The 25273-nt window shown below is 61.3% G+C and overlaps 7 protein-coding genes across 7 annotated transcripts in view; 5 read left to right on the forward strand and 2 right to left on the reverse strand.

Annotated features, from left to right (window-relative positions):
• Positions 1–501, forward strand: part of F751_3122 (hypothetical protein) — a gene marked incomplete at both ends in the record, with an annotated part of 7101 nt that extends 6600 nt beyond the window's left edge. The window contains one exon of the mRNA XM_011398990.1: positions 316–501. Coding sequence (XP_011397292.1) covers positions 316–501 — 186 coding nt within the window. The remainder of the gene's footprint in view (positions 1–315) is intronic.
• A 530-nt stretch (positions 502–1031) lies between these two features.
• Positions 1032–6893, reverse strand: F751_3123 (Glycerophosphodiester phosphodiesterase gde1; the record flags this gene model as incomplete). The annotated part of the gene is made up of 15 exons (XM_011398991.1): positions 1032–1267; positions 1468–1532; positions 1657–1724; positions 1896–2006; positions 2159–2326; positions 2467–2641; positions 2910–3241; positions 3450–3599; positions 3849–4053; positions 4813–4877; positions 5243–5539; positions 5629–5775; positions 5914–6211; positions 6410–6483; positions 6831–6893. The coding sequence occupies 15 exons, from the start codon at positions 6891–6893 to the stop codon at positions 1032–1034; spliced, it is 2454 nt and encodes an 817-aa protein (XP_011397293.1).
• Positions 6894–7845: 952 nt separating this feature from the next.
• F751_3124 (Putative ribonucleoside-diphosphate reductase small chain B) lies at positions 7846–10207 on the forward strand (the record flags this gene model as incomplete). Its single annotated transcript, XM_011398992.1, has 6 exons — positions 7846–8111; positions 8264–8460; positions 8773–8928; positions 9256–9608; positions 9832–9932; positions 10078–10207. The coding sequence occupies 6 exons, from the start codon at positions 7846–7848 to the stop codon at positions 10205–10207; spliced, it is 1203 nt and encodes a 400-aa protein (XP_011397294.1).
• A 382-nt stretch (positions 10208–10589) lies between these two features.
• On the forward strand, positions 10590–14463 carry F751_3125 (Mismatch repair endonuclease PMS2; the record flags this gene model as incomplete). The annotated part of the gene is made up of 9 exons (XM_011398993.1): positions 10590–10724; positions 10876–11007; positions 11177–11385; positions 11604–11962; positions 12271–12500; positions 12740–12884; positions 13470–13814; positions 14044–14172; positions 14351–14463. The coding sequence occupies 9 exons, from the start codon at positions 10590–10592 to the stop codon at positions 14461–14463; spliced, it is 1797 nt and encodes a 598-aa protein (XP_011397295.1).
• Positions 14464–18859: 4396 nt separating this feature from the next.
• F751_3126 (UV-damage endonuclease) lies at positions 18860–21454 on the forward strand (the record flags this gene model as incomplete). Its single annotated transcript, XM_011398994.1, has 8 exons — positions 18860–19073; positions 19185–19490; positions 19620–19746; positions 19845–19970; positions 20109–20322; positions 20567–20717; positions 20900–21010; positions 21147–21454. 8 exons carry the CDS (start codon positions 18860–18862, stop codon positions 21452–21454), a joined length of 1557 nt encoding a protein of 518 aa, XP_011397296.1.
• Positions 21455–21750: 296 nt separating this feature from the next.
• Positions 21751–25273, forward strand: part of F751_3127 (Dynamin-like protein C) — a gene marked incomplete at both ends in the record, with an annotated part of 5265 nt that continues 1742 nt past the window's right edge. The window contains 9 exons of the mRNA XM_011398995.1: positions 21751–21824; positions 21924–22035; positions 22150–22443; positions 22607–22906; positions 23203–23320; positions 23605–23814; positions 24130–24324; positions 24412–24651; positions 25095–25126. Coding sequence (XP_011397297.1) covers positions 21751–21824; positions 21924–22035; positions 22150–22443; positions 22607–22906; positions 23203–23320; positions 23605–23814; positions 24130–24324; positions 24412–24651; positions 25095–25126 — 1575 coding nt within the window. The remainder of the gene's footprint in view (positions 21825–21923; positions 22036–22149; positions 22444–22606; positions 22907–23202; positions 23321–23604; positions 23815–24129; positions 24325–24411; positions 24652–25094; positions 25127–25273) is intronic.
• F751_3128 (hypothetical protein) lies at positions 24745–24996 on the reverse strand (the record flags this gene model as incomplete). Its single annotated transcript, XM_011398996.1, has 1 exon — positions 24745–24996. The coding sequence occupies one exon, from the start codon at positions 24994–24996 to the stop codon at positions 24745–24747; it is 252 nt and encodes an 83-aa protein (XP_011397298.1).

The following is a 25273-nucleotide window of genomic DNA, read 5'->3' on the forward strand; positions in this document are numbered from 1 at the left end:
GGCGCCGGAGGCGCCAGCCCTGCTCGAGGCCGTGGCCGCCTGGCTCGGTGGTGGGTCCGAGCTGCGGCTGCAGGAAGCCGCCACAAAGGTGGGCACAGTTTTGGGGGGAGATGAAAACCCAGGATAAATGGAGGGCGATGCGTCAGGAGAGAGGGGAGGGCCTCATCAGAGCCCTTGATCATTCCATGATCCATGAAGCGATGTGCCATCACAGGCCTGGGGCATCTCGTCACCTTGGATCACCTCGCGGTCTCAAGGGCCCATGGGGGCCTGCAGCATCCCCACATCCCGCCCCCAACATTGCCCGTGCTGCAGGCGTTCATGGGCCTGGCCGCACTGGACAAACCGGCTGCCACACGGCTGCTCCAGGCTGCACTCTCGCGCCCCGACGACCCTGCTGTCGACGCCCCCCCGGGGCTGCTGGCGTGCCGCCCTGCCAAGCTGGAGGCCATGCTCAGGGCGGTGGAGAGGCAGGGCCTGGAGGAACCGGCTGCGGCCTGAGTGTCATGCGAGCCAGGAACGTGCACGAGAAGCTCGAGGCTCTCGAGCTGTGGGCTCCGTGACACAGCCATGCCCCGTCCCTGCAGTCTTTACATACATACGGCATGCATCGGATCACAGCAAAATTTCTGGGAGCACGGCACCCCAGGAGCCATGTCTAAGGGGAAGCGTGCTGGTCGAGATGGTCATAAGAAACGGGGACCGTAGGCACGAGGACTCCTGAGCGTGCTCGCAGCACACGCGGCGAGCCGTGCAGGCCCTGACACATGGAGCTGCGCCATATGCGTGCGGCGACTGGCTCTCCGGTTCCCCCCAAAGCCTGCCGCCTGTGTCCCGCCTGGCGGACGCAAGATTGCAGTGGCCCTGCTCGAGCTGCCGGCAGCCGCCACCACGCCATTGGTGGTGGTGCTGGTCTGCCAGTCGTCAGGACTGTCGCCCTGCAGGGGTTGCCGAGGAGAGCCAGCTGAGGGACGGACTGGGTGCGTGCGCACAAAATGTCGACAGCAGAGCACCTGTGACTCACACGCACATCACCATGCACTCCCTTCCTCCAGTCCTACCGGCTTGTAGGTGTACAGGTCGTTCCACACACGGCCCAGCGCCTCCTCCGCACGCTCAGCGGGGATGGCGAGCCACGCGCCGTCCGTCGCCTGCTTCACCAGGCCCCAGGTGCGCAGCGTGCGCAGCGTGTGCTCGCCATCCATCTCCACGTTTGCGTCGAAGGTCTTGCTCAGGTACTCGGCGTAGGCCGTCGCCAAGTCCTCGGCTGCACGAGGGAGGGGGGGGGGGGAGGGGGGGGAATCGGAGAGGGGATTTCGGGAGCGGCGGACTGGTAGAGGGACTCGGATGGCTGCCATGGACCCAGAGATCCATGCCGCCCAGGCAATCATGCAGCGCAGTGCAAGTCGGCACCGTACAGAACGTTGCAGTGCCAGCTGGAGAGGTACCTTCCAAAACCCCACTCACTGGCCAGGGCTTTCTTGGCCTGCTCAAGGACGCAGTAGGCGACAAACAGCTCGCGCACGCGCTGCCTGTGGTGTTGTCAAGGGAGCATTCTCCTTCAGACACCCGCCGACGCACAGGGATACGCGGGGAGGGACACCAGCGTCTGCGCACGCCCACGAGCACCGGCCGATCTGTCATCCCCATGCTCACCGGGTGACCTCGTCGGTGAGGCCCGACAGCACGGCTTGCTGTGCAGCCAGGGTCTTCTCATACATCATCTGGCGGCGGTGAGCGTGTGTATGGGTGGGAGGGTAGTGGGGACGTCGGCCATGGCCCCAGGCACTCTTGGGCCACTGCAGCATGGGTCACCCAGCGTCACATACCATCACCCCGTCACAGTGCACCCCAGGGCACCGTCAGTCCCTTGCCTGGGTCATTTGCTGGGAAACAGACGCCTTCTCCGCCTGCAGCTGCATGGCCACCTGGCCGGCTCGAGACAGAAGGATGCCGCCCAGTGCCTTGAGCAGGTTGCCGCTGAAGATCACGCCCATCGACTCAGACTGCGGCGCGGCGGGGGAGGGGGGGTGGAGAGCGAGCGAACCTTGCTGCCGGGAATCATGGACACTTGGTGTAAGGTGATTGAGTCCCTGGGGCAAGCACACCAACACCCCGTCAAGAATAATTGCCCCACCCGCCACCCTCGTGGCCTGACCTGGAGGAAGGTGGTCAGCAGGGCCACCAGGCCGGAGATGACGGTGATGCCAACCGACACGTACTGATTGGGGGGGATGTACACTGTCTTGTCGGGCAGCATCATCTCCAGGTCTGCCAGGGGGACAGACCTGAAGCGCTTCAGCACCATCGTCTGCTTCAGCATCTCCTGTTCAGAAGGTATGGAGCGCGAGGCGGTGGGTGAGGAAAGCGTACTCTGGTGATGGAAATCTGTGGGGGCGAGGGAACCTGCACATGGCCACCTCCAAGCCAAAAGCTCACCCGGCCCCAACCACAAACCCCTCGCACCCTGTCCATGCCTTCCACCTGGCCACCTCTCTTCCATAGAGGCACGTCCTTTGGCTCCTCCCCGTCCTTGGCCATGGCTGGGCGATACAGCAAGATGATGTCTCGCAGGCAGACCTCCTGGAGAGCAATCGGCTTGAAGAGCTGCTTCAGCACCGCCTTGCCGTTTGGGAACACACTGCATGAGGGGAGGGAGGAGGTAGAGTCGAATAGAAACCCAGTATGCATCTTGTGAATACTACATGAAAGGTAAAAATGTGAGACGCCACCCATGTAAGAAGTGTCAGCAAGGCATTCATAGAGCAGTTGCAGCTGCTGCACAAGGCACCGTGGATTCTAGCATACCACTTTCCAGATCAACCCAGAGTGATCAGAACCCGGAGCACTTGCTGACAAGGGACAGACTCCCCTGTCCCCCAAGCCCCCCTCCCAAACCCCTCCCAAACAGCGCCTGCTCCCGGGGCTTCACCCACGTTCGGAAAGTCTGGCGGTCCAGCATCCAGTTGTGCCGGGGCCCCGCACGCTGACTGGACTCCGCGAGGTCCTCTGACGACTTGACGGGGCTCTCAGAGCCGGATGAGGACTGCTTCCCAGTGTCTGAGGCATCCGGCTGGACGTAGGGGCTGTCGCCCAGGCCCGGAGGTGCCTTCTCCTGCAGCTCCTTGTCTGCGCCAAACACGCGGGCGACGGAGATGAGCGCGGTCCAAAGGGGCTGGAGGATGTAGAAGGAAATTAGGCAGTCGATCTTCTGCTGGATGAATTGATCCTCTACCGTGACCTAGGGGGGGTCAGAGTGGGTGCAAGGCGCTTTTAATCATTTGACTTCGGGGCTTGGGATTGCATTTGCTCAAGCACTTTGCATGTGGATCCCCAAGGTCCACTGGGCAGAGGCAGGCACGCTGCATCATTCACCTCCCCAAATGCCCAGTAACAGTACGAAGCACGTGATTTCTCCAACCCACTATCCCATTATGAGCCAACCCCACCATATCCACGCCACGGTGCAGGATGATAGCGCGGTCGCTCAGAGGCTCCGGCAAGCGAGATGCTGCGGCAGCTTCCGGCCGACTCTCCCAGTACCGAGAGAGAAGCCCAGGGTCCATCGCATCATAGTTCACGGTGACTGGCAGCGTGAACTTGTGAAAGCAGGGAAGGGAGAGAGGTCAGCACATCACGATGACGAGCGCTGCATGCACAAACCAGAGGCGCGGATGGACATCATTTCATTCAGACTTGTCGGATCGTGTAGGTCCATTTTCCAAGTATTTGCTCAGAACAAAGTATTGCACGGCATCCAGCCGTGCGGCAATGGGTGAATACCTGCCTCACAATTCTGCGACCCAAGAGCAACCAGGCCCTTCACCCAGAGGTTGCCTTCTCCGCACCAAGAAATCATCTGCAAAGGCTGCTTCCAGCTCCCCCACATTCAGGACCCTGAAGTGAGCACGGTTTGCCAGATGCAGGAAGTTGTTGAGGAATCGGGCCTCACAATCGTGGGTGGCTGCAGAGTCGGCGCTGTCGCTGGATCCCAGCGTCACGTTGCTCCCTTGGCCCATTCCCGAGAAGTATGCAAAGTCATCCTCCAGACGTCTGCCAAGAGGAAAGAGTGGTGGAAAACAGGTTTGGAGAAGGAATGACCAGGTCTTTAGCATTTCACCGAGGTGTAGGCGGCATGCCCCTCCGGATGCCCACAAAGGAGGACCAAGGAGCTGTCCACCACAAAACCCTTCCTCCCACTTGCACGGACCGCTTGATCTGGACGTCCTCCTGAAGCACGACGCGCTGCATGATGTCGTATATATGCATCAAGGAACGATCACCGGTGGGGGGAGGCGAGGCGGCTGGGCATGGGCGGTTTGGGGGTGAGAGTGGGCGAGTGAGAGCGGTGTCTGGACAGCCCTAACCACTTGTCCATGCGGCCGGGCGCAGGCTCAGCCGTGTCGGCATGGGTGCTCACACTCGAAAGACGAGACCAGCTGCCCATCTGGCACATCTAGAAACCTGTCGACGGGGGCCGTGACCCCGTCAGGCAGCACCACCAGCGGTGACTTTTCCATGGAGTCGACAGTCGAGACCCCCGTGCCGAGTCCTTGACTTCGCCCGCTGCGCTTCACAAGTGTGCCTGTGAAGGGATTAGACGCTTGTTTCTGGGTTGACGCCCCACCATGCGCGCCAGACTCTTCAGCTGGGTGTTTGTAGTGAGAATCGTGCCCCTGCGCCCTCCTGCGCCAGCGAGATCTCCCTGTTTTCTGCCGCAACCACAAGGTTTCCATGGACAACCCCTTTCCGATTCTCACGAGGCCGTGCTCGCGCCATGTGATTGGGTAAAAATGATGTTACAATCACTACCTGAGGATGGGATCAGACGTGGCAGCGGTGCAGACAAAAGCATTACTCACACAAATGTTATCTTGCTGTCGCTAGGTGGTGCACAGGGAGGAGGGTAGTCGTGTCTGTGTGGGGGGGTGCACGGCAAAAGGAGGAACAAACAGGTACCACTGAGCTCTCTTCCCTTTTACTAAAAAATTGGGTCGGCCACTTATGTGGACGGGTAGTGTGGGGGCAATGGGGTCGTGAGGTCGGCGCTCGGTGGCCGGGCGGCGTCGGCCGCCCATCGTCGGCCGCCCGTCGTCACGCAGGGGCTGGCGCAACCCCCCTGCGTCGCCCCGGCGTCGGCGCAACCAGCCCGCCGTCAGACGGCGGGTGCGGCGTGCACGGCCGGGGGCGAGGCGCCGCGCGACGGCCCGCCGGCGCCCGCCTGCGTCAGCGCCTCCACCACCCGGCTGACGTCGTCCACGATGACGCCGTGCACTCCGGCGCGGTACTGTTCCTGGACGTACTCCGCGTCCACGTTGTCCAGGCCGTAGGTCATGACCTGGAGGCCCGCGTCCAGCGCGGCGCGCACCGCGCCCGGCTCGGCGCGCAGGCGACCCGCGTGGAAGATGACGCCAGCCAGCTCGGCGGCGGCGGCCCAGGCCACCGCGGCCGCAAAGCTGGTGCGGCGCGGGTCGGCGTGGCGATACGCGCCGCCGCCGGACAGGAACATGACAGCGTCGTCGGGGCGGCGGTGCGCCAGCTCCGCGCAGACGTCGGGGTCGAAGGAGGAGTAGAGCACGCGGCGCGGGGGCTGGCCGCGGAGCGCGCCGCGGCCTGCGCTGCGTCCACGCCCGCCAGGATGGGCCCCAGCAGGCGGTCGACCTCGCGGGAGGGCGTGTGCGCGCGGTGGCTGGGCACGGCCACCTTGACCTCGATGTCGAAGGCGACGTGTGGGGGCATGGCCGCGAAGAGCTCCGCCAGCGAGGGCAGGCGCTCCTCGGTGTCACACTCCCAGCCGGCCAGGGTGGGGTCGTCGCGGTGGGCGGGCTCGTCCCCGCCCAGCGCGCGCAGCAGGCGCGTGCGGCGCCGCGCGCGCTCCGCGGCCGCCGCGTCCTCGGCGCGAAGCCCCGCCACCTGGCCCGCCTTCTGCAGCGGCAGGTCGGCGCTGGTGGGCACCAGCGCGCAGAACTCGGCGTAGGTCAGGTCGGCGATCAGGCGGTTGATGGGGGCCTCAGGCGTGCCCGTGATCACGTAGTTGTCGTGCCAGATGACGGGCACGCCGTCGCCCGTCACCTGGACGTCAAACTCGATGAAGCTGGCGCCCGCGGCGACAGACTTCAGGAAGGAAGGGATGGTGTTCTCGCGGACGGGGAAGCGCAGGGCCGAGGGCTTGGTGGGCGAGGCGGCGCTGTCCCAGTAATTCGCGCCCAGGCTGTGCATGGATGTGAACCAGGGGAGGGGGGGTGAGCATCCCTGAGGCAGGACAGATGGAGGGCGAGCGGCGGTGGGAATGGAAAGGAAGGTGCCGCCAGGCAAGGCTTCGGGGACCCAACCGTCATCCCACCGAGCGAATTATCCATGCGCATACTACCGCCTCAGAAAAAAAATCATTCCCGACCACCCATCTCACCCGCGATGGCCGCCCAGGGCGACCACATTGGATCTGTAGTCCAGGAGCCTGCCGAAACCGGTCCCTGGCTTGCCCTGCACCACGTGATAAGGTTGCAATCTGTTGGTCCGGCTACCGGAGTGGGGCACGCCTGCAGCTCCGAAACGGGTCCGTTCCGGCGCGGAGACGCGTTGGGGGTCCCGAACAGGGGCCCAAGCCCACTCTCTCGATCCGGAGGAAGCCCCGGGATCAGCACGGACCAATCTGGACACTGAACCCCAACCCGTGGTGCCAAGCTGCCAGCCGAACGGCTTACCAGCAAGGGCTCAACGTCGCGTGCCAGGGTCCTGCCGTCCTCGACCGTACTCACGAGTGGGCCGTGCGCCACAGCCATGTTTTGACTCAAATTCAAGCTGGCAGAGGCAACAGCGGTGGTGCTCACACTCCGTCGCAGGGGGTTGAGGAGGGAGGTTGGGGCGGCCACCAGAGCAGGCGCTAGAAGCATCTTGACCCGTCTCTTCTCCCGCTAACTACAATGTTAATCAGTGTATAGAATATGGCATCTTGGCGCAAGCACCGAATCGGCACCGGGGATGGGAATATGCCAACTTCGAGGACGCGGAGAATATTAAGAGCTCCAACGAAACGTGCCCGTGGGTGGGAGCCACGTGGGTCCGTGGGGAAAAGGGGAAGTCGCTCGCTGCTTCTCAGCCAGGACAAACACGCTAAACCCGGAATCTCATATCGTAGATAGGAGACCCTGTCCAGTGATTCCGCGACTCGAGAATATTCGATGACATTCCATGCACACATTCTCCGTCAATCCCGTGGGTTGGAGGGTGTACGGGATCTGATTCTCCATTTTGTCCCTTCTCCTCTCCCTAGAATCAGGGGAACCGCAAGACACATTGCACATTGCTCTCCCCAGTGCGAGTTTTTTCTTGGATTCTGTCACGGATCTGGGTATTGTTGTAATTTTCTTTGGGTTCCTTTATGCCCCAGATCAAAGAATGGGCTGCCGTTCTTGAGGCTGGCGAGGGTAACGGTTTGATCCAAGCATTCTGTCTCAGAGGAAGGGGAGAGGAGATATGTATAAGTTAGGGCTGTCTTGGCACTGTGACCCGCATTGCTCCCTTCAGGTCGTTTGCTCTTGCATGCCCCCATGGGTGTATTCAAGCCTGGAAAGAGATGACTAGTGCCTAAAAGACTCATCTTCGCCCTACGGCGGGCAGAACGCATCATACATGCCGGTACAAACGAGACTGTGTGATGCGATAGAGATGAGCAAACCACGCCCCGCATGCATGCCGCCCTCAAAGAGCAGCACACCTCACACATACCTTATACTCCTGTGGACTTTCGCGCACCGCGGCTCTATACACTGATTTAAGCTCCTGAACAGAATCAGTGAAGCATTGGCGCATCTGCCCGCAGGACCACCTTCCCGCCCCTCGGCGATGGTCGCCAGCGAGAAGGAAGAGGGCGCACGCACTGCCCCAGCAGCATTTGCTCATTCTACCCCCCCGCAAAGCACAGAAAAGTCACAAAATCGGTCTTCGTCACCTGACAGCCCCGTGGTGTTGGCCAACCAGGTGGACCTGGGCCTGGTAGGGGCTGGGCGTCGCTTCCCCACGGATGACTTCACCGCCCGGCAGCTGACATTCGAGGCGGAGGAGCCTCTCCTCCAGGACAATGATGAGCGCTTCTGCCTGCTCCCCGTCAAGTGAGCATGGCCGACCAGCGGCGCAACCCTGCGCCATTTCATGTTGCTTGTGGATGGGAGGCCTGGGTGTGGCCACCTCGCATGCAAGCTACATGTGCCCCCTGCCATGGCGGCCCCTCAGCCCCTCCCCCCTTATCACCTCACTGCAACAGGCACACCGACATCTACGAGTTCTACAAGCAGGCCCAAGCCAGCTACTGGACTGTGGAGGAGGTGGACCTATCCGCCGACATGCGGGATTGGGTGCGACTGACCGACGACGAGCGCCACTTCATCTCCTACATTCTCGCCTTCTTTGCGGCCTCCGACGGTATCGTGCTCGAGAACCTATCTGCACGCTTCATGCAAGGTGGGGCGCAGGTGGATGGTAGAGACTGTAGTCTGCGTGCTGGCGGATGTCAGGGGGTCACATTCGCCTGTCCGATGATGTGTGAAACTCTTGTTTCACCTTGGAGAACTAGACTGGTGCAAGCACCGCCTGGAGATAACGTGATGATGAGGACAGTGTGGAGTATTGGGGTTGTTGGGCTGCTGCGTTGAAGGCCATATCCCGCTGCCATTTACCAGAAGGCAGGTCTTTCCTCGTGATCTCCATATAGCTCTTGCCCTGCCCACTTCTCACTCCTGCCTATCCCTGTCCCCCTTTGCCTTTCCTGTGCAGAGGTGCAGATCCCTGAGGCCCGTGCATTCTACGCATTCCAGGCCGCCATCGAGAATGTGCACAGCGAGATGTATGGCCTGCTGCTGGAGTCGTACATCCTGGACCCTGTCGAGCGAGACGGCCTCTTCCGTGCCATCCAGACCATCCCCTGCGTCAGTGAGTCGCCATGTGCAATCCTTAGTTGGTACTGTGGAATGGAGTAGGTTTACAACAATGTGTTTGCCTGGGAATAGGGTAGCTCCGGCCATCTCTGCCACTCATTGACTTCCCTGTAGTGATTATGTCGCTCGCATACATGGCAGCATGCGCTGCAACCAAGGCCACAAACGAATCTGTCCCATCGGCACCCCCTGTTGAATTCTTTGCCCGGGTCACTCAGCAGGTTCTACTTCAACCACCACCACTCCCGTCTCTGGGAGCACATCCATGTCAAAGCACAAACACACAGTGTCACGCTCCCCCCCACCCCCCACCCCAACACAGGGAAAAAGGCGGAGTGGGCCCTCAGGTGGATCGGCAGCGGGTCCAGCTTCGCGCAGCGGCTGGTGGCCTTTGCCTGCGTGGAGGGCATCCTCTTCTCCGGCTCCTTTTGTGCCATCTACTGGCTCAAGAAGCGGCACCTCATGCCCGGCCTCACCTTCTCAAACGAGCTCATCTCCCGTGATGAGGGCCTGCACACCGACTTTGCCTGCCTCCTGTACCGCCGCCTGAGGCACCCCCTGGACCAAACCCTCGTGCACGCCATCGTGGCCGAGGCAGTGACGCTCGAGCGCGGTTTTCTCTGCGACGCGCTGTCTGTGGCGCTGGTGGGGATGAACGCGGAGGCCATGGGCCAGGTGGGTGCCGCTGAGTGGGGTTGGGGAGGTGGGAGGCGTCGCGCTCTCTGTCTGCAATGGTGGCGTGCGTCGTAGGACGGGATGTGTGACGACCAGCTCGTATTGCAGAAGGGCCGAGGGGCACATCAGGGTGTGGCACCCGCGGAAAGGGGTTGGAGGGCATGCAACTCGCATGGCTGAGCACTTCAACCCCGCTCCCTCGCTCCCACTGTCCATCCTGCAGTACATCGAGTTTGTGGCGGACCGCCTGCTTGTCGCCCTGGGCTGTGACAAGCTCTACGGCTCAGTCAACCCCTTTGACTTCATGGACCAGATATCCCTGCAGTGAGTACTGGGTGCCTGGGACAGCGGCTCAGGCCATGGGCATGTAGAGGGAAGGCGTGCGTGCCTGTGCGAGAGCTTGTTGCTGACCAAGCTGACCTGATCCTTTTGCGCCCTCAACATCGTTACCACCCCTCACATCAACCAGGGGCAAGACCAACTTCTTCGAGCGGCGGGTCGGGGAGTACCAGCGGGCAGGGGTGATGCGGAGCGCGGCCGTGGCCAACGGCGAGGTACGCGGCGAGCAGCATGTCTTCACCACGGACGCCGATTTCTGAGCATCAGCAGGCTTGTGGAGCAGGCGTGCTGACTCAGCCATGTCGGTGCTGGGCTGCCAACCCTCTGCCATTTATCCTTTGTAGTGCTGAGATACTTGAAGCGTAAAGTTGATGGCACATTCGTTGTATTGCTACACCTAGACACTGGATGGGGTGGCGCGTTGTGTACCGGTTGTGTAGGGAGGGGAAATGGTGTAGAGATGGTCCACCTCCGTCTTCGCGCGCGCGTTCGAAATCGTCAGGCTCGTCTATCAAGCCGATGCACATGCAAGGCACAAGGAGCCTGCGCGCCTTTGCATTGAACATCCAATGGGCTAATAGGTGAATCGCCCATGCCACAAGGTGGCGCCAGGCCTCTTCGAAAAGGTGCACCTGGACAATCATGGCACCCTCGATACGAGCCATCGACGCGACCTCGGTGCATCGCATCTGCTCGGGCCAAGTCATCCTGGACCTGTCCACCGCAGTGAAGGAGCTCTTAGAAAATGCCCTGGACGCAGGAGCGACTGCCATCGAGGTATCAGACCGGAAGTGCATGATGAGTTTCACGCATCTACACCCAAAGGACCCACCCCAAGGACCCAGCGCATACAAATTAGACTGATGCCAAGGCGTCCAGTGTGGCTCCCTGTGCACACACGCGCCGCTGTCCAAATATTCATCAATAGGTGAAGCTGAAGGAGTCTGGCTCTGAGCTGATCGAGGTGGCAGACAATGGGACTGGGGTCAGCCCTGCCGATTACGAGGCCCTCACCCTCAAGTACCACACCTCCAAGATCTCCCAGTTCACAGATCTCCAGGTCTGTGTGAATTTGATTCCAGCCGTCTTGAGTATATACGTGGAACAGGGGAGGTCTGGGCTGATGGGTCCATGGTACAAGCTGGCCCTCATTGCGCCCAATCCATCGTTCTGGCTTCAGTTCACAACCCCAAGCCGACGCGCCTCGGCCCACCACCAACCAATCTCAGGGCCTCTCCAGCTATGGGTTCCGGGGAGAGGCACTTTCCTCCCTGTGCACGGTAGCAGATGTCTCTGTCGTCACCCGCACCGCCGGCGAGGCGGCCGGCACCCGGCTGGAGTTTGACGAGCGGGGCCGGCTGGCGGGTCGCGCCGCCGTGCCGAGGGCCGTGGGCACGACGGTGGCGGTGCGCAACCTGTTTGCCCGCCTCCCCGTCAGGTGAGAGGGCTCGTGTTGGTCTGTGGTTGGCCATGAGGCGCACGATCTGAGGAAGAGGGAGATTGGAGATTGAATGTGCGGGCGGGCGGGCTGTGCGGGCTGGGATTTGGGAAGTGGGGAGTTGGAGCAAGCACACCACTCTCCTCGTTCGGCCGATCAACCTGCTACCTTGGAAACCCCCGTCTCCCCCCTTTCCTCCCGCCCACATTATTGCCCAGGCACCGTGAATTCAAGGCCGGCCTGAGGCGCGAGTTCTCCAAGCTCACGCACTGCCTGCAGGCCTACGCGCTGGTGGCGCGTGGCGTGCGGCTCATCGCCACCCACCAGCAGGGCAGCGGGCCCCGTGCCACGGTGGTGGCCACCCAGGGCTCCACCGACGCCTGGAGCGACGTCATCGCCGTGTTTGGGCCTAAAGCAGCAGCAGGCCTGCAGACCTTCTCCGCCGACCTGTCCGAGGATGTTTGTGGTGGCAGCGCAGATGCGGAGGAGGGGCGGGAGGGTGGCACTGAACAGACCGACCCCTCGTTCAGGGTCACGGGGTACGTGTCGCGGCCGGGCATGGGCGGCCGGATGCAAGGTGCGGTGGATCGAGGGATGGTTGTGTTGTATGCGGATGGACCATGTCTCCGCCAGCCTGGCACGTCAAGGGCGGACGAGGGCGTCAGGGCCAGGCTCGGTCAGGGGGGGCCAGCTGAAGCCTGGCAGGAGGATAGTAGGTCTCGGCCATGAAGGGGCCCATGGCATGACCTCGGCCGCCCCCTGCGAGAACCCCCCCCATCTTGGCATGCAGAGGTTGTTGCGGGCATCGTTCCCTATACATCCCCCGTCCAGTGCAATGCCCCCTCCTCAGCCCTGCCCTCCACCTCTTCCCTCCCATTGCTGCAGGCGAGCGGCAGTTCTTCTCCCTGAACGGCCGCCCCGTGGACCTGCCCCGCTTCGCCAAGGCCCTGAACGAGGCCTTCAGGTCCCTCTCCAGCCAGGCCAGCGCCGACGCGCGGCCCTCCGCGGTGCTGGACCTGGCGCTGCCCACGGACGCCTACGACATCAACCTGGCGCCCAACAAGCGCCAGGTGGCGCTGCACGGCGAAAACGCCCTGCTGGCACGGTTCAAGGAGGTGCGGCTCCGAGGGAGGAGGTCTGTTTGTGGCTTTTGTGGGTGGTGTGGGGTGAGGTGGGGGATTGACACCTTGTCATCCAGGCGCACAGGATCTGGAGCAGCTCAAGTCACTCTGCACATCTGTCACCACCCTGTGTGTGAGAGCCGTGTTGGATTCCTGGCGCGCATACCCCTGCCCTGAAACCAACCACCACGCTCACACTTCCCTCCAGCACCAACCTGGCCCACCCCCCGCAGGCGCTCCAGGCCTTGTGGGAGCCGTCCAGGCACACCTTTGCCGTGAATGGGGCGGGGAAGAGCGTGCCCGGGCCCCTCACCAGCGGGCTGCATGCCGTCAAGCGGCAGCGCCTCTCCCTCACCCCCCCCAGCCAGGACAGCCAGGGTGGGGACGGCGCTGGTCATGATGACGATGAAGAGGAGGAGGAGGGAGGGGAGGAGGAGGAGCAGACCGCTGGGCCGGGCAACACAGGGAGGCCCAGCGCCCTCGGCCCCGGGAGCCCCGTCGCGCCGGGCCTCGCGTCGTTCGCCATGCCAGGGGCAAGGAGCGGGAGGAAGGCTGGCTCAGGCGCCGTGACAGCCGCCCCTGGCAGGGCGGGGGAGCCTGCCCAGAGCCTGCCAAGGCCGATGAGGATGGGCCCCTTGGCCGCGTTTGGTTTCCTGCCCACCCCATCTCCACCAAGTGGGCTGGCCAGGCCCGGGGGCACAAGCGTCAGCGACCCCGAGCCCATGTCTACACAAGACGGCTCAGACCGGGAGCAGCCTGCAGACGTGGCAGGGGTCTGTGCTGCCACGCTGACCAGGGCGGCAGCCCAGGGCCCTGCGCCGGTCCATGAGGCGGCCCAAGGAAGCCTTGGGCAAGAGGAGTCCCAGCCCTCGGAGAGTGATGACCAGCCAGCCGAGCCGAGCAGAAAGGGGCTGCACCCGTCCCCCCAACCCTCTCAGGCCGGGGACCCTGCGACGCCAGCAGGCCTGGGCGCCGCAGACACCGATGGCGACCTGTCTGAGGGGGATGACCCCCAGGTGGAAATGGCGGAGCAAGACACGGCGGCTCAGGAAACCGGAGGGGTCAAAGGGGGATCAGAGGACGAGGAGGTGCCGCCTGTCTTCACGCCGCCTCTGAGCCGGCAAGCAGGGCCGCTTAAGATGCGTGTGGACCTGGAGGCTCTGCGGCGCAGGAGCGAGGAGGCCCGCCGGCAGTCAGGCCACAGGGAGGACACTGGGAAGAAAGCGCGCTTCCGGGCCGCGACGCTGCAGAGGTGTGCTGTGGCTGCAGCAAGTGATGCAGGGACTGACACCGCCGACCCTGCCGCAGGTGACTTGGCGGAGGGGAGAGGGGGGGCCTGCCATGGCATGGCAGGCTTGTGAAGGCTGGGGGAACCGAACGCGGGCCTGGTGTCAAGGGCGCAAGGAGGCGTCGCAGTCTTTTGGCCAGATATCTGCTGGTTGTGGCGTTGCTGAAGCCTCAACTTGTCATCCATGGTAGTGCCTTGGACCCCTCCCAAGCCAGCCCACTTCCCCATTATCCTCCCTCCCCAACACAGAGCGTGAGCTGGAGCGTGTCTTTGTCAAGGCCGACTTTGCGCGGATGCAAATCCTGGGGCAGTTCAACCTGGGCTTTATCATTGCCCGCCTGGGTCGGGATCTCTTCATCATCGACCAGCATGCCTCTGGTGCGGGTGCCCGATGGACTAATTTTGCTTTGCATCACAGTGCCCCAAGACATATACCAGGCTGTGTGGGTATGTGCCATTCCTACAAGAATGGATTGGGTCACGGTCCGTGCCGAGGAGAGTGCTCCCTGTGCTCCTCGACCAAGCCGCCACACCCATACCCCTCTCCATCTTCCAGACGAGAAGGCCAACTTTGAGCGACTGGAAGCTTCCCTGAAGCTGAACTGCCAGCCGCTGCTCCAGCCTCGGCGCCTGGAGCTTGCCCCCCTGGAGGAGCTGCATGTCCGGTGAGGCAACGGGCCCTGCCATTCTGTCTGCAAGTGTTCCAAGCTCCTAGGAGTTTTCCATGTGAGACACAGGAGCACATTCTATCTGCAATGGATTGATCTGCTGACCATGCTCAACGCATCTGACACTCACTTCCCATGCTCCTGTATGTGCCAGGGAGAACCTGGATGTCTTCAAGGCCAATGGGTTTGAGTTTGTCGACGATGCACAGGGTCATTTGGCCCTCTCGGCTGTTCCCTTCAGGTGGGGAGCTTGTCGACGTCCCTGGGATGGGTCTCATGGGATCTCACGCATGAATGGTATTGACCTCCGGTCCTGCTGCAGGGACGACCAGATCTGCAGTGACACTGTTGACCAGCGTCCCAGTCCTGAACTGTCAATCAATAATCCCCATCTCTGTATGCAGCAAGGGGGTGGTATTTGGAGAGGCAGACGTCCAAGAGCTCATAGGTCTGGTGGAGGCAGGGCTGCATGCCGGCACCCCTTCCAGAACTCCCGGGAGCCTACTCCGGCCCTCCAGGTGGGTTGGCTGGGGGAGCTCATGGGCCGTTCCAGCCCCTGAAGTTTTCACATTTAAGATGAGCTGACCACTATCGAATGCAGAAACTGATACAGACTCTTTCTGAAGACTTGCGTCTCGCTTCACGCATCCCATGCGTTGGCACCGTTCCCACAGAGTTCGGGCCGTCCTGGCATCCAGGGCCTGCCGTTCTTCCATCATGATCGGGAAGCACCTGTCCCACAGCACCATGCAGCGAGTGGTGAGCACCCTGGCTGGCCTCAAATCGCCCTGGAACTGCCCGCATGGGCGCCCCACAATGCGACACCTGTGGCTGCTGCCCGATTGATGTAGAAGGGCAAGAGCCCTCGGTCTGGGTGCATTGGGCCCTCTTGCATACATTTGGGGCATCTCATGCATTTGTTTCTACAGGAGCAGCTGGATCGCACCGGGGACTTTGTGTCCAGAAGCCATTGCTCGGCCTGGGGCAAGTTTGGGAGGAATGAAGCACGAAGCATGGATATTCGACTTGGATTCAAGAGCAATGCGGACCCAGAAAGTGTGCTCCATCGTCCACGTCATCATCCTCACAAACGATGGCGTTTCGGGATGGCGGCGCCAGCATTTGCAAGCTCGAGGGAACATAGGCCGTGCGATTCCCGAGCAAAAAATCACGACTTTTCCAGAAATGAGAATTACAGTAGACAAACTCTTAGTGAAAGGGCGCAATCGTCTCAATTCAAGTGGTGACCTCATTCCAGCCTGGGATCGTCGAGATCCGAAATTCTGCGCGACTTCTCCGACATGACCGTACAAAACATGACGGCGCTGGCCCGATCGTCCCACAGGGGCACGATGGCCACCTTTGCAGAGTACAACCGAGGGAAACGGTCACTTCCTGTTCCAGCGATAGTGGTTCCAACCAATGAGCTTGTGAAGCCTCATGAGAAGGAGTCGAGGTGTGTTCTGGGGAATCTGTAGGTATCTACAATGGCAGGGTGGTACCCGGTTGAAATGCCCCGATTCACCCCAAGCACGATCCGGCGCAGATTCGTCTTGCCGGTAAATGATTCTAAAGATACGAGTCCGACTTATAAAATAAAAGGTGTCTGTGGCGGTTGAATGGTTCATCAAGCCACAGTTGCTCTCTTGTGGGACGGTCAGTGCTCACCTCCAGCTGCATGCACATTATCCGCACACCAACTCATCCAGTCGCTTCTTGCCGTAGAATCCACAGATTTCGCCAATCTCGGGTACAAAGTGGACTCCCCTAAAGTCAAGGCTTTTCAAGACGTTGCTGCTGAGCTCTACCCTAGGTGAGAAAGGATGTGTCTGACTATGAGAATGACCCAAGAAAATGTGTCGCTGCCCCGCGCAGAGCTGTGTCTACAACGGTCCGCATCAGCTGCAACACCCTGGCAAACTTCGAAATGGCCGGACTACAGGCAACGGCATGCACTGACGCAAAAGCAGGAGATCTGCGTCCTCGGTCACCAACTCCTCCTCAAACTGAAGAAGCTTCGAGCCACCGTGGAGGAGGCGGCGGCCAGGAACATTACCCTGCTCAGGTCCGCCTCCTGGAATGCCATTGTTCAGGGCCCAGCCCACTCGACGTCTATCTCTTCCAAGTCTTGTATCTGGAGAATTTCCATGCCGCAATGCTCTTCTACACATCCCTGCAGGCTACCTCATTTATTGATTACGCTAGGAGACATCCCAGTCTCAGATCTGCCTCAACATGCACAGATAGGGGCCGGCTTCCGGGACATAAAGGACATTGCAAGCCATGCAGGCATCCGTATGACGTTACATAGTGACATCACCACGAGTCTCGCAAGTCCTCATGAGGCCGTTTTACGTTCGAGCGTCGCTCGCTTGGAGGCTCTCCATCAAGTCAGTATCGATGGGTTGGTGGCCCATCGTTGATGCAAGTTTAGAAATCGAATGGACACTCGAATCATGAACGCCGCTTCCATGAACAAAGTATATACGTGCATGTCTTTTCGCCCTCCCCGCTCAGATGATGGTCCTAATGGGGTGCCGCCCGGGGGTCTACAACAAAATTGTCATGCATGTGCGGGGATTCCCTGGAGACAAGGGCGGCGCTCTAGATCAGCTGGAGAAGAATCTTCGGTGGTTGAGTCCCGGCTGTCGAGCCTCGATTGCAGGTGGGTCACTATGCCGAGGACACAATTACTCAGAGGGTGAGAATGATGGGCGTTTGCGTGGTAGCCATGTTGTATTTGTTAGCTGACAGCATAGATTGCAATGCCATCTCCGATAGACGGCAATCTTCACAGATGACCTCCACACCATCCCGCATGCAGTTGAGAACGACGAGTTCAAGGGTCAATTCAGTATCAAAGACCTTTTGCCATTCAGCCATGCCACGGGTGTGCCCATCGTCGACGACCTACATCATCATCCCCTGAACCCAGGTGAACAACAAAGTGTTGCGCGCTGCCTCTGAGGGAGTGACGTGGGCGTCAAGTCATTCCATACAGCATCCAGGACTGCAGTTACTCCAGTCACACAGTCTGCCACTCCAACTGGCTCCTGAAATACCCACCAAGGATCCCCTTCTCGCATACAGATGGCATGACGGAGGAGGAGGCATTCCTCGCGGCAACAGACACCTTCCACAGAAGGGGCGAGGTGCCGGTGGTACACTACAGTGAAACAGATTGGAACAAGAGGATTCATTCCCATGCAAAGTACGTGAAAGGACCCATCAACTTGTTTGGACGACGAGCAGATGTCATGGTCGAGGCTGGAGGTGGGCTGACTGCGCTCCTGGCACTGCGTGGTGACATCCCTTTTCCAGGCGGCCCAGGGTACACATAGTGGGTCCTTGGCAATTTATACTACAAAACTATGTGACTAAATTTCCAATGACTGCAGATGAATTGCTGTCGTTGAATAAATGTTCCATCGAGGGTTTTCAGAACATCGTGTACAATCATCAAAGGGAACATGTTTATGAGGTCGTGTTGGAAGGTACTGCCTATGGTAAGCTTGGACTTCGGGGCTCACGTGCTCGTAGCCACTTTCATAATGAATGCCTGGTTCCCTATAAACAGGACCAGTCAAGACGGCAGGCACTGCCAATTGCACAGAAATGTCTCGTATCGTCTTCTGGGAGGTGTGAGCTTACGTTGCAGTCGCTTCGCTATGCGAACACCTTCATCTATTAACACGATAACTGTTGATTATCGTTGGTAGACATTTGTCCTCCCGTGCAGTTCAAACAGCTAGTCCTCGAAGCTGGCGCGAAGTCCCTCCATGTGGGCCAGGCAATACCTCCAATTTTCGGGAAACACCTCCAACAGCGATTCGATGACGGCATCCCCGTGCATTAAAACATATCAAATCATTACCTAAACGAAGTAGCATTCCGAAGGAGCCTGCACCATTCTTTGATTCAGTAGGGCTCCACCGACACCTGTGGCCAGCAGCAGAGCCCTCTCGTTGTGCCCGAGTGGTCCTGGTGAGCCGATGGTCGTTATCCATGTTGAGTCGTATCATTATTGTGTGTGCATGACTAAAATCAGATATTCGCATGTCTCGCAGGCGAGTTTGGCGGGTGTGGGGCTGGCGGGGCTCTTGAGGCGCGCGCTTGCCCTCTGTGGAGGCTCAAGCCGCAAAGGTGTGTGGCTGCACATTATGCTGACACAAGGGGAATCTCATGACTCAAGGCATGATGTGATTATACTCCTGTGACATTCTGTTCATGCATCACCTCGCTACCCTTTTGGATGTGTCAGGCCCCTCAAACTTAATCCTCCTTTTGCTTCTCGAGTATCCTCAGGAGGGCCCTGTGTGGGGCAGTACCTCACACATTCATACATGGCCAGAACACGTAAGACAACATCATCAGCTGCATCTTTAGTTCAAGACATAATGCTTGATGTGGAGCTACCATCAGAGTTCTGCACCGAGCCACCCAAGTCAAAGTCCAGGAGACTGGCACCCAGAGCCTCTGTTCCACTTGTAAAGTCAGAGGACTTGGGCGGCGCTCTAGATCAGGAGAACATTCCAGACCATGCCAGCTCGGTGAATGGCATCATAGAGCCAGTGCCAACACCCAAAGCGAAGAGGGGCCGGAAGGCCAAAGGTGCGCTGAGATCGTGAGCATAATTTCATGGCGTCCCTGGTTGCATTTGGTGGTCATTTTGTAGGGTATGCAGATGATATGCTGAATTGCCACCCACCTCTGCCACAACAGAGCCAGCAGTGAAGGGTGAGCATCTGGAGCCGGAGGGTAGTGCAAAGAAGAAGGCGCCGAGGGCAGGCAAGGCTGCAGTAAAGCCAGATCCGGAGCCCCACGTGCTGGCAGACACAGAAGGCAGCCCGTCGAAAATAACAAAGAAAATCACCCAGCGCGTCAGACAGAGCATAAAGGTGGAAGTGAAGACGGAAGACTCGCTGTCTCTGGATGACGCAGGAGCAAGTGTCGAGGTGGCAGCCACGCAGGTGGTGAAGAAGAAGGCTGTACGCAAGAAAAAGGAGCCGGATCCACTCCCGTTCACGGGTGAGAGGTGGGAACGGTAGGGGGGCAGCTTTTCATCAGCTGATTTGTAATGTTCTGTGCTGAAGGCTTCCCTTGTTTTCAGGTCGTGCTGCTCTGCCCTTGCCTCACACCCTCCACACTCCTACACAGATCCCACGCCAGAGCTGCTGGAGGGGCTCAAGGATTTTGTCCCAGGGCCTCGGCCCATTCCCAATTTGGGGTATGCCTGCCTGTGCTGTGCTCTGCGTGAGCTCAAGCCTCCCATCTTCACCAGCAGGTGAGTCAAGGGGTGCAGAAGGTGTGTGTCAAGTGTCGTTGGAGCATCACCCCTGCCACCCTGCAGCTTGAACCAGAGCATCATACTATCCTGTAAAGGGACCTCATCAAGCGGACGCTGGATGAGAAAGGGCTTCCATACCTGGGGGAGCTGTGCCTGGCCAACTCCAGGGATCTTGCGCGCCTGATACAGTGGAACCAGGAGCATGGCATCCGCTTCTTCAGGTAAGGCTGCTGGGCACGTAGGCGGAGTGTGGGAGATTCCTACTCTGGACCCACCGCACCACGCTCGCTGGTGTACCTGTGCAAGGACAGTGGAGCCTTGATTCTGCCCCCCCCGGCAACCATTCCCGCTTTCCCCAGGATGTCCAGTGTGATCTGGCCCTGGATGGGGTCCTTTGACCCCAAGGAGCTGCCCCAGTATGAGGAGATCAAGCAGGCCCTGGCCTTTGCCGGGAAGCTGGCGAGAGCCTACGATCAGCGCGTGACGTTCCATCCCTCCCACTTTGTGAAACTGGGCGGGCCAGTGGAGGCGCTCACCCAGAAGAGCATCAACGAGCTGGAGGGCCATGCACAGGTGATGATGTGGGAATGTCTTTTCTTGGGCGCGCACAGCTGGGGAGTTCCCAGCAGCAAGATGGGGAGCGGTGCATGTGCATGATTTGGTTGTACCAGCACAGGATTCCTTTATTTTCAGAGCGACTATGCAGCAGAAATAACGAGACTCTGCTCGAATTTTTGGGAGTACAGACCCTGGCAAGGCAGCCTCCACTTATTTCACAAACTTCTCAGTCCCACCCTGCTCAACACACATCCCTCAGATCCTGGACCTCATGGGCTACGACACCCCCTCCGTGTGGAACAAGATCAACATCCATGTGGGGGGATCGTATGGCGACAAGCAGGCCACCATGGAGCGATGGGCGGCTGCCTACAACCGACTCACACCCAGCTGCCGTCTGCGCATGACAGGTGACTACCAACAATCATGTCAAGGGGTCCTGCTTAGAAACTGGGCCTGATGCTCGATCCAGGCAACCCAATTACATTCTGCGGCAGACTCTGCGCGCCAGCCGTGCATGCTTTGCTGAGCCATTTGAGGTGATCTGCATGTGAGGCGGGTCGTCAACAAAGCACTCCATTCTCTATCGCAGTGGAGAACGATGACCGGCCCAACTCCTACAGCGTCAGAGACCTGTTGGAGTTACACCGCCTTTGCGGGGTTCCCATCGTCTTTGACTTTCACCACTGGAAGTTTTGCGAAGGTGACTGAGGGTTTGGGGTGCTTATGTTTCTGGTAATGATGGTGGTACGGGTATGACATGCCATATGTTCCGTTCGTACCAGCAGTGCATGCAGATCCTGGCACTCATCATCCCTGCCCAAACTTTGCCACCTCAGGCGACATGACTCAGGAGGAGGCGCTGCGGGCAGCAATCGCCACTTGGCCCAAGGGCATCAGGCCCGTCGTCCACTGGAGCGAGAGCCAGGAGGGGCGCATCCCGCACGCCCACTCAGACTACATCAAGGGACCCATGAACCTGTATGGGCTTGAGGCCGAGGTGGACGTGATGATCGAGGCCAAGGCCAAGGAAAGGTCCCTCCTCTGTTTCAGAGATGGGCTGCCCATCCCTGCAGTGGACATTCCCTCTGAGGACCCTGGAGCGGGACGCAAGGCTGCCGCAGCAGCGCCCTTTCTGGATGACTAGTGTGAATTCTTTCAGGCCGTTGGCTAGGTTTAAGATTTGCACCTTGTAAGCTTACAGAAGTAAATGCCCACACCGCCCATGAACTTCATCAGGCATTATTCGCGAATCGGACTTTGCATCGCCCGTGCCTCGCGTAACAACGGATGCAGGGCGAGGCGCTTTCCTCTTTTCGAGTTCCGAATCACGCATAGCAGCTCGCGACGGATGCTCCATGGAGGGGATGCGCGCGGACGCAACGATGTGACGATCGCCCCGCCAGACCTGCGCTAAACACAATAACACAGGTCTCTACGGTAATGTCTTCCGTCGACGATGGGTCGGAAGACCTTTACGGTAATGCCACGAGCAGGCTTCGATACGAGGCGTACAGGTGCATGGGTGGGAACAGCAGTGCATGGTGCACATGCATTTGATTCTGTAGATTCCTCGAAAACGAAGGCTCACCCGTCTCCTGCCTCCGCACGTCCAGCCGATTGCAGGCAGCCGCGGTGGCGTTTGGAGAGTCCCTCCCGATACCTGAGATCGTGGCCATAGGCGGCCAGAGCGATGGCAAGAGCTCCCTACTGGAAGCTTTCCTCGGGGTGAGCGGAGTTTCGTTCCGCTGGGACAAGCGGGCCACCTTGTTTCGATTGCATTCCAGATTGCAACTCGCTGCTTGCCCTGTCACCTCACAGCCCCCTCACCATCCCTGGCAGTTCCGCTTCAACGTGCGGGAGGTGGAGATGGGCACTCGGCGCCCCCTCATCGTCCAGATGGTGCACGACTCGACGGCAGAGGAGCCCCGCTGCCGGCTGAAGGACGAGGAAGGCGAGGAGTACGGGCCAGTGATCGCACCACCCTCGGCCGTGGCAGACGCCATCCGGGACCGCACCGCCGAGCACCTGGCAAAGGTCGGGGGTGCGGTGTCCAGTGTGCCCATCGTCATGCGGGCCGAGTACGCCTACTGCCCCAACCTGACCATCATCGACACCCCTGGCTTCATCCTCAAGGTACCTGAGACTGGGGTTTCTGTCGTTGTTGCAACCCCGAGTGGCCTTGCGTTTCGTTGCGACACGGGGCTAATTCCATGCAACTTCCTCAGCTCGTTGCAGAGTTCTATCGTTGTGACCGCCTCCCCACCATCCTCACCACCTTGCACCCTCCGCCTCGCAGGCTCGCAAGGGCGAGGCGGCCTCCACCCCCGACGACATCCTGGCCATGGTCAAGGCGCAGTGCGCCCCCTCCAACCGCCTCATTCTCTTCCTGCAGCAGTCCAGCGTGGAGTGGGCGAGCAGCCTGTGGATGCATGTGCTCACCGACGTGGACCCCGACTTCTCCCGCACCGTGGTCGTGGCCTCCAAGTTCGACAACCGGCTGAAAGAGTTTGGGGAGCGCTGGGAGGTGGACCGGTACCTGGCGGCAGCGGGGTACCTGCCGCCCAGCGTGCAGCCCTTCTTCATCGCCCTGCCCAAGGTCATCCGGTGTGGAGAGGGGGGGAGGGTGTTCCTTGGTTCAGAGGCAGGCATCCTCGGCATGTCATTGCTTGATCGTCACATGTGCAGGGTTCTGGGTGGGCTGATGGGATGCAAGCTCTGATTTGGGGTGTTGAGCCCCCCCTGAAGATGCGGCAGCGGGCTGGAGGCCAGGTGTTCAGGGGACGCGGCGGGACCCCCTTGCCACGAGGGCTCGCATGGAGGCAGGCCCTCCATGTGCTCCCAGGGGATCAGCACAGGTCCGACCCTGGTATTCCACAACATGCACTCTTGCAGGACCGCGGGGCGGTGGGCTGCGCGGGCGAGTGGCGCGCCTCCATCCAGGGCGTGGACGCCGAGGTCCTGCGCGGCCTGCGGGAGGGCGTGGCGGGCGGGTTCGACGAGGAGCGGTTCGGTACCCGCGTCGGCTTCGCCGCCCTGCGCCGCTTCCTGGAGGCAGAGCTGGCGCGGCGCTACCGCGCGGCGGCCCCTGCCACGCTGGCCGCGCTGGAGGTGCGCTGCGCCGCGCTGCGCGCCGACTGCGCGGCGCTGGACGGCCGGGTGCGCGCGCTGTGTGACGTGGGCTCGCTGCGACGCGCCGCGCTCGCCGGCGTCGTGGCCGTCGACCGCGCGGCGCGCGCGGTGCTGGGCGGCGGCTGCGACGCGTCGCCGGCCCGCCACGGCCGACCCGCCGCCCAGGAGCGCGCGGAGCGGGGGCGGAGTGGCCCGTGCTGGTCGGCGTGGGGGGGGGCGGCGGACGGCGGACGGCGGGCGAGGCGGATGCCCCAGACGCCGCCGACGCCACGGACGCCACGGGCGCGCAGCTGCGCCTATACGGCTCGGCCGCCTTTGCCCGGGCCCTGGCCGAGTTCCGGGCCGTGGTCCAGGCGCTGGAGCTGCCATCAGGTCGTGAGGGTGTCGCTGCGGGTGCATGCCTGGGCACGGGGTCGTGGTGGGTGTTTGTGAGAAGGGCTTGTGAGAGACCTGTCAAGGGCGTTGCTGTGTCTGATGAGGCAGAGCGCCCAGGACAGCACAGGCTCACCTGCAAGCACCAGGCGCAGGGCAGGGTGGCAAGAGGGCGGCTGCCTGGATCCCTGCATCGCATCGCCACAAGCCCCTGCGGGGAGGTACTTGTGACACCCTGACGGTGCACCCCCACAGCATCCCTGCTTCAAACCTTCTTGATCCAGTTCCCCAACTCACACCCCACCGACAACCTCGCAGTGTCGAGCGACGTGGTGGCCAATGCGCTGCTGGGACAGGATCAGCACGGCGGCCGGGCAGTGGAGGACGTCGCCGCGCTGCTGGCGGAGAAGGGCGCGCGCACGGCGCTGGGCCCCGCGCTGCGCACGCTGTGCGCGCGGCTGGGCGGCGTGCTGGCGCATGCGCTGGGCGTGGCGCAGGCCCTGGTGTTTGAGGGTGGAGCGATGAGCTCAGGGCCGGCGCCGCTGAGGGGGCTTGCGGCGCCGGCGGCGGGCCGGCCCCACGAAGAGCCGTGCGCCGCAGACCTGGGCGAGTGCGCGCGGTTCCGGGCGGCGATCGCCGCGGCCTGCGACGCGCTGGTGGCGCGGCTGGTGGACCGCGCGCGCGCGCTGCTGGAGCACGGCCTGGAGGTGGCGGTGGCGGGCGGCGGGCGCGATGCCTGGGCGCCGGGCCACCTGGACCTGCTTGGCGAAGGAGTCGGGGAGGAGGAGGGAGACGACGAAGTGGATGAGAATGCATCGCCCATGCACGCCCTGCTGGAAGGTGGGTGGGGTGGGGGGTGGGGGAGCATGCATCCCTCAGCCGGATTTGGGAGCATCTGTGCATGTCAGGCCCTGCTGTTGCCTCAGAGGGTACTCAGGGCCAGGCACCACCCAAGGTGTTGCGGCTGGGCATGCGGCGACCGAAGGCATGGATCGAACTGGGACCGTGCTGCGACCCATGTCTTCCTTCTTCAGCGCACAGTCTGGACGCTGCCTCGACCTTCCTGCTCGCCCCGCTCACAGACCCCGTGCCTTCGGCCGCCGCCCGCCCCCGCCCGCCGCTGTTGGAGACGCAGATGACGGTGCCGGAGACGCCGTCGCCAGAGGCCGCCGTCAACACACGCATGGCCGCGCGGTCGGGGCTGGGGCGCCAGGCCGTCATGGCGGCGGCGACCGCCGCGGCGGCCGGGGCTGGGGACGGGCATGACCCCGCGTGCTCCCCAGAGGCCAAGGGACGCGGGCCCAAGGCCGCACGCGTGGGGTACCGCCGCCAGCGCAACGCGAGCCTGGGGCGCCCGCTCAGCAGGCGCGGGAGGGCGGGGGCCCCGGCGGGCGCCGCCGGCGGCTCAGCCCACGCCCGAGTCTGCGCTGCGGTGCGCAGGATTCCTGGAGGGTTTGAGTTC

The sequence above is a fragment of the Auxenochlorella protothecoides genome (genome assembly GCF_000733215.1).
Source record: "Auxenochlorella protothecoides strain 0710 unplaced genomic scaffold scaffold33, whole genome shotgun sequence".
Classification (NCBI taxonomy): Eukaryota; Viridiplantae; Chlorophyta; class Trebouxiophyceae; order Chlorellales; family Chlorellaceae; genus Auxenochlorella; species Auxenochlorella protothecoides.